General features: G+C 43.7%; 1 protein-coding gene across 1 annotated transcript; it reads right to left on the bottom strand.

The window, feature by feature from the left end:
* Nucleotides 1–260: 260 nt before the first annotated feature.
* On the bottom strand, nucleotides 261–3,029 carry cbln2b (cerebellin 2b precursor). The gene is made up of 3 exons (XM_084152149.1): nucleotides 2,488–3,029; nucleotides 1,572–1,691; nucleotides 261–1,365 (listed from the first exon to the last, which is right to left on the bottom strand). The coding sequence occupies exons 1-3, from the start codon at nucleotides 2,779–2,781 to the stop codon at nucleotides 1,168–1,170; spliced, it is 612 nt and encodes a 203-aa protein (XP_084008275.1). The 5' UTR covers nucleotides 2,782–3,029; the 3' UTR covers nucleotides 261–1,167.
* Nucleotides 3,030–8,134: the final 5,105 nt, after the last annotated feature.

The following is an 8,134-nucleotide window of genomic DNA, read 5'->3' as shown; positions in this document are numbered from 1 at the left end:
GTGTACGGTGACGCGCGTAGCATTGCATTCAGTTCAAGCCGCTGCTAGATGAAAACCATGTACAGCGCCAATCTGTAGTGCGCTACAGGTCCGAGAAGGACGTTCGCTGTACAGTACTTTATTAGTGGCCTATTCTGTCACGATTACTTCGACTTTGAACGTTAATTTCTTAACTTACTTCAGACCTGATGTCTTTTCGAGCTTTTTTTTTTTTTGCAAGCCCAAAATGGTATAGAATAAAAGTGAATAGATACGCGTATACAATACAATATTTTTTATTAGGCGGGACATCATATATAGGGATTTTTTTCTGTTGTTATTTTCACAATGTACATTTGTGAGCAACGTCACTGGACACTAAATCAGTCAAAGCTACGCAGATCCGAAATGTAGAGTAGAACACACCATAATGTGAATATGTACTTTATAAATTCGATAAATGTTTTTTGTAAAAGAGTTTCTATAGATGTCTCCATTGGCTGAAATATGTTGCCTTTTTTTCTCTTTTAATGTCATCTCTGGATAGTTAGGCAGCCTACATTTGGCTTGTTTTCAATATGTTCAGCATCCAAAACGGAACACCATAGACAGCACAAAACAAAACAAAACAAATCTTCCATTCGTGCAAAAAATGCTTTGGGCGTGAAAGCACTCTTCTCTTGGACGTCCGTTATAATTCCATACACCTCACTTGACGGAAACCCTAGTTCTATGCCATAGGCTATACAAACACAAAATAGAGGATTGGAAAATACATGTAGGCTAGTTCGGGACTTTTAGTTCTTCGATTCATATAACGTTATTCTCATCTGTTCAGTAGTCCGGGTACACAGAGGTACACTGACTCGTCTGTCTGTTGACAAAAGTTAATTGATTCCCAAGTGATAAAATCCAAATAATCGACAAGTGGTAGCCTATACATCACGGAGCGATCGATTCGGTTATCCTTCCAGATTGGGTTTGGTCGATGGATTTGAATGTATGAACTCCAAAGAAACGTTCATGTTTGAATTAAATATATACTGTATAGTGTGTGTGTGTACACATATGTCTGTTGTCTTCTTCCTCGTCTGACAGTTTAGTTCAAATAAAATAGCAAATGTTTGTCTTTATCGTTCCTCAACCGTGGAGGAGTCACGTTTGCGATTTCCGTGATCGCATATTAAATTATAGTGGAAAGACTAGGAAGCCTGAGAAAGTGGAATATTTCCATCCGCCCATGAGCGTGCCCCGTTCCAGCTTCAGATACACCCGGTCCTCGCGCTCCAGTTGCAGAAGAACGCCGTTGCTCGCGGCCTCCCGTGTAACGTCCTGGTCACCGGCGAAAGCTGATATGACCGGGTAGTCGTTCTGCATCAGGTTGACCTGGTGTAACGGAAACAGCACGCATAGATTTCAGACCTGTTACATCGTACGGTTGGCCTACTCTAATTACGGACCAATAATGTGCCCATTTGGGTAGGCTGCTCCGTGGCATAGCCTACAACAATACATTATAGCCCAACTAGGCCTACCATCAGAAAACGTTGAATAGCGATCATAGTAAAGCAAATGTTGACCATTGGTCTTACCTGTATGGTTTGTCTGTTGTAAACCTTGACCACATGAAAGCCGAAGCTGTATATTCCCCTCCTTGGCGCCTGGAAGACACTCGCTTTGAGATCGAAATGGTTGCCGATGTTCACTAAAGCCTGCAACACAAAGCGACAAGATAACGCACAATCAGCACCCAGAGTCACCATATCACAGACTGAGACACGGCAAGGGTTAAACTAGCCAGATTACCAAGCACTTTCACACTGCGTAATAGAGTGGTCCTGTGAAGGCGCGACGCACATTATCCAATGCTGCTCGCCTGTCACTTGCGGTTTTCCAATTGGACAATAAATGTTTATAGTTGAAGTCGATAAACGTAGTAGTCGAATCATTGATTTCAATAAATACACGTTGGTTTTGTTGGAGGGGGGGGGGGGGGGGGGGGGGGGGGTGCAATGAATTAATATAATACTATCCATAATGCTCCAGCGCACCAGCTGGGCGTAAAAATACTCCACTTGATGGTTGGAGAATTTACAGCAGTAGTCACATCTATTGTTGCGCCGCAGTGCTTGCGCGTCCCTTAAACCTACACAAGCCAGACTATATATACAATAACCTACATATTTTCAAATCACAACATTTGCATCAAGCTGCAGCTTTTATGCATATTTGGGGTAATTACGCACAACGATCAAAATGTCCCCGTTATCATACTGCAACATTTTCTTGCAGAGGCTCCCCAAAACTGCTCTCAAGTTTTTGAGAGAAAGAAATCTCCAAACGCATAAACACAACCCAGGTCAAGTTATCATAAACCATTTGCATGAACAAATTATGCTGTATGCCGCTTCAGAAAAAATATATATTAAACATCTTATCAATCCCCAAATGAATTATCTATCCAGATAGGGACAATATTTGCATGCGCAAATTCCCGGGACGCCTGACCTGGTCAAAGTAGATGGTCATAGACGTGTTGCTCATATCGGAGGGCTCGTGATTCGTCCCGCGCACCGCAGAGAAAGCCACCTTGGCGCCCGCCGAACGGACGGATATCCCGAGCGAAGAAGTCACCCCGCCGTCCGAGGACGGGTTGGAGTCACAGACCACCAGACATTTCCCCTCCAGAACGATGGGTTCCGTGTCATTCTGGCCGGCGACGCAGAGCACCACTCCGTATCCCATGAAGAGGCTGAGCGCCAGCATGGCACAGGGGCCCGGGCAGCGGGCTGGCACCACCATGGTCTGGTCGGAACTCTGATCCTTCCTGTGCACACTGATTCTACACGGCAGCTCCTTGGAGGTTTGATAGGACGCGATCACCTAGTCCAACCTTACTCCTCTTCTCTCGCGCTTTCCCCTTCTCTCTCGCTCTCTCTCTAACACACACACTTTGACACACACGCTCTCTCTTTCTCACACTCCCCTTCCTCCTGTGCGTCTCAGTTGATATTAGGCTGGTCTTCAAACATATGGTGTGGTGGTGTTTCCTGGTGATTTAAGAAACAAATAACAACTGATTTATGACATACTATTAAGTGTTTAAGAGATACTAAACTGAGTGTTAAAAAGGATTCATTGGGATCCATAGAACTACAAAAAAAACCGTGCGTAATTCGCACGGAATTCGAAGGTAGCCTATACAGTAAGTGCGTCAAATGTAGGCCATTTCATTTAGGCTATAGCATTCAAATGAGTAAATATGAGATGTATCACCTCCCATTATTAAATGAACGTTATTAAATACTCATGCAATTTGGAAATCCTAAAAGCAATCAATGTGATCAATGATTTAAGGTCAATGGGGGTGATTTAATTTTTCTTCCTTTCAAGTTTAATTTGGCCACTCTTATACTAGCCTACTCTTTTGCACTATCCAAACACCATACATCTGTGTTCCCGAAAAGACGCCTGTACGGTACCTGTAGTAGGCCTATCCATAGCGTGGAGTCAGTCTCTCATTCCGCATAGGAAGCAGCGCGCAGAGTGAACTGAGCGGTGGGCTCGCATCCTTGCTTCAATTTCAAAGGCGACTCACGCCCATCCTTTATATTCAAGTACAGTAGTAATGTCGTAGACACCGCGTATAAGGGCACCTCACTCACTAGTAGGCTACTACAGTAGAATAAGCACACGTATGGATTAATGAGTTTGTTTACATAAGCAGTTGAATGTTGTGAGATTTTACATCAGTGGCCCTCGCGGGACAGCGGAGTTCATTGCTGCCTCCCAATCTGCACCCGCAATTTATACCCCGCCTTTCCCCCTTGTCTTGTCCCGCGCCTAATCAGAGATGCAAGGGGCAGAACAGCGGATATCATTGCTTTTTGCGCTGTTCCTATAATTGGGTATGTATGTCACTAATTTGAGCTCAAAACTGGCAGTTTTACAGGAGCCACATAGATACTTGTGCGACACCCAGCGGTATGAAGGCGGTACTGTCAGCTGTTTATGTTTTCTCACCAGAGGTGCATGGTGAACTTATGTTTGACTAATGAGGACAACTACCATGCTATCCTGTTGTTTTCTATTAACAATGCTTGTGTTTCTGAGGCTAAATTATTAGGTTAAAGTGAACAGCCACTTGCAGTCTTTCATTGCCACTTGGTTGTGTCATTAGTTAAAGCAGTGGGAGTATAACATTGGGGGAATTACAGTAAGTTATTCCTTTGCAACCTTCCATTTCATTAATAGTTACGCTATCTATGAATATTGATATTATGCATATCTGATATTATTGATGATATTAGCTGGAGGGCTGAGAGGTCAGGATTCAGTTCCAGTTATGTGTCTTGCATAAAAAAATGTGTGGTACAGCAACATGTGTGATTTCAGTTGATTAATTAGGCTTAAAACAATTCATACATGGAATCCCCCACTCCAAGGGCCAAGGGTTTTCCCACCCAGATCCTAACCACGTGACTGGACCAGGAAAAACTCTGGACCCTATATACAATGTATTAGTATACATCCTGTACACCTCACCATTGCCCACTCCTACCCTCTCTGCCCAGCCCTGCCCAAACATGTCATAATACCTTTGAAGACCTCTGTGCAAGGGTCCCTTTCATGGTTCCTTGTCCCTGATGAATCTGAGAGTTCCTTCTCAGAACTGCTGAACCTTCACTTACACTTCGTAATGAGCTGTCACTCCACTCGCTCTAAGCTTTGCTAATTGGCCATATTATGCAAGGAGTTCAGATTCATATACCATGATACGTTTGACTCCACTGATTATCCCAGAGGAGGGGGGGGGGGGGGGGGGGGGGGGAGTAGGTGTATCATTAAGGATCTGTTAGGTATGTCATCCATATTTTAAATGCAATTAAAACAGAATATTCTGACCAGAGGTTGTGTTGGAATTTCATCTGTCTACCTATCTGTCTATCTATCTATCCATCCATCCATACGGCACTGGCATCTATTAATATTTTCATCCATTTATTTATTCATTCATTCATTTAAATTAATCTGTGCATCCATCCACCCTGATCCACCCATCTGTAATGAAATCATATAACATTTTGAAATAATGTATGAAATCTGACATCTTTTGACATCATAACCATCAACACACTGGAAGCCTTATTTGATATTCCACATGCATGTTCCTTTACATTGAAACATCTGTGCTTTTACAACAACTCATCCAAGCACTATCCATACTGTCATGAAGGGAATAAACATGGTCAACAGTGTAGCCTGTGTGTAATACAAATCTCCTGACTGATAATATGTGTGGGAGCAACTGTATACATACAGTACACAGTATACATAGCAGTGATAGGCCAAACATCCACGGTATACAATTCAACAAATACTGTCTTTTGTTCATCTATGTTGGAATATAATAATATATCCTTAGACAGCACAAGACATTAAACAATTAACATCCACCAGTTATCCATGTCACATCATCTAGTGACCCACTTGCCTTGCAGTAGTAAAACACCAGACATTATTATGCACTTGTAGCTATATAGACATCTTAATTACAGCTACACAACATGCACTCTCTATCCTCCCTTTCTTCTTCCCCTCTTCCCTCCTTCCCACTTCATTTGACAAACATCACAGTGTCAGTGCTGAGTGACAACCCATGCAGGAGCAAGACATCAGACACCCCAGAGCTAAGACCGACCCGCAGGCCTGCAGAAGGACACCAAGCTAGAGCAACAGACATCAAATGTCAAGCAGAGGCATGGGGGAATGGGGGGGGGGGGCACGGGGCCATGTATTACCATTACCAGAGGCTGCGTCTGTCCTGAGAGGGGCCCGCCATGGACCAAGGCTCTGTAATGAGGCGAAGGGACTGGCAGTAGGGAGGATGTTACAGCTATCTGCAGTGACAGCTAGCAGAGCAGACCAGCTCCCCGGACTAGGGGGATCTCGACCCTTCACCGTGTGTTGGCGTGTCTGTCTAAGAGCACAGACATCTGCTCTAATGAAAAGAGACTTAGCATCAGTCAGTCAGTTCTGCTGCTGGCGGCTGGCTGCCATTGTTTATCTATGGGCGTCATTTAGAACGCAGTCGGCTTGGTAAATATAGAAAGATTAGGAACCATGGTGGTGGTGGGATTTCCCCTGGTGGAGTGTTTGATTTGCCATGATGTGATGAGATAGGCTTTGATTAAGCAATCAGGGTTGTGATAGTTATGATGAGTGCTGCTGTGGCAAAGAAGAATGGATGTTCATTTGATCATTCCTCCAGTTACCTTGGCTCTATTTGGATATATACTTGTCTGTAGATCAGAGCATAAGGAACTATACCTAACACTCTACAGAGTCCCTCACTACTATATCCTCCAGAGAGGCCAAATACCATTAGAGAGAACAAAGCATATATAGCTTTGGAAAAAATTAAGAGACCACTGCAAAAATATAAGTTTCTCTGGTTTTACTATTTATAGGTATGTGTTTGGGTGAAATTAACATTTTTGTTTTATTCTATAAACTACTGACAACATTTCTCCCAAATAAATTTTTTATTTATTTTTTAGTCATTTAGCAGACGCTCTTATCCAGAGCGACTTACATGAGCAATTAGGGTTAAGTGCCTTGCTTAAGGGCACATCGACAGATTATTCACCTAGTCGGCTCGGGGATTAGAACCAGCGACCTTTCGGTTACTGGCACAACGCTCTTACCCACTAAGCTACCTGCCGCCCCTATATTGTCAATTTGAGAATTTACTTGCAGAAAATGACAACTGGTCAAAATAACAAAAAATATGCAGTGTTGTCAGACCTCGAATAATGCAAAGAAAATAAGTTCATGTTCATTTTTAAACAACACTAATGTTTTAACATTTGGTGGAATAACCCTGATATTCAATCACAGCTTTCATGCGTCTTGGCATGCTCTCCACCAGTCTTTCACATTGATGTTGGGTGACTTTATGCCACTCCTGGCGCTAAAATTCAAGCAGCTCGGCTTTGTTTGATGGCTTGTGACCATCCATCTTTCTCTTGATCACATTCCAGAAGTTTTCAATGGGGTTCAGGTCTGGAGACTGGGCTGGCCATGACAGGGTCTTGATCTGGTGGTCCTCCATCCACACCTTGATTGACCTGGCTGTGTGGCATGGCGCATTGTCCTGCTGGAAAAAACTATCCTCAGAGTTGGGGAACAATGTCAGAGCAAAAGGAAGCAAGTTTTCTTCCAGGACAACCTTGTACGTGGCTTGATTCATGCGTCCTTCACAAAGACAAATCTGCCCGATTCCAGCCTTGCTGAAGCACCCCCAGATCATCACCGATCCTCCACCAGATTTCACAGTGGGTGCGAGACACTGTGGCTTGTAGGACTCTCCAGGTCTCTGTCTAACCATTAGACGACCAGGTGTTGGGCAAAGCCGAAAATTGGACTCATCAGAGAAGATGACCTTACTCCAGTCCTCTACGGTCCAATCCTTATGGTCTTTTGCAAACCTCAGCCTGGCTTTTCTTTGCTTCTCATTGATGAAGGGCTTTTTTCTAGCTTTGCACGACTTCAGCCCTGCCCCTAGGAGCCTGTTTCGAACCGTCCTCGCCGTGCACTTCACCCCAGCTGCCGTTTGCCATTCTTTTTGTAGGTCAGTTGATGTCATCCTACGGTTGTTGAGTGACATTCGAATGAGTTGGCGGTCATCCTGGTCATTAGAGAGTCGTTTTCGCCCTCTGCCGGTCTGTAGCTTTGTTGTCCCCAATGTCTGCTGCTTGACCTTGTTCTTATGAACCGCCATCTTCGAAATTTTAAGGATGGAAGCAACCTGAAGCTCACTGTATCCCTCTGCCAGTAAAGCCAGAATTGAACCCTTCTTTTCCTCACTCAAAACTTTCCTTCTCAACTCTTTTGGCATGGTCAATAGTTACCTTTTGATTAATATTACTTTTGAGGTACTATTAGCACTGTTTTTGCCATCCAGCTGGTCCTATTGCAAGAGGATAGTGATGACCACAGCAGTGGTTTTTATACTTTTCCTCGTTAAATAAGATTTGGTTCAGGTGATCACCTAATCAGTACCTAATTCAGTAGAATGAGGTGTGCCTGTGTTGGAATTCAACAGACACTGGAATGGAATGGCTGTCATACATGTAGAGATGCTGATTTAAGA

The sequence above is a fragment of the Coregonus lavaretus genome (genome assembly GCF_964263955.1).
Source record: "Coregonus lavaretus genome assembly, chromosome: 34".
NCBI lineage: Eukaryota > Metazoa > Chordata > Actinopteri > Salmoniformes > Salmonidae > Coregonus > Coregonus lavaretus.
Note: the sequence above shows the minus strand (reverse complement) of the source record. Positions and strands in the feature narration are given on the sequence as shown.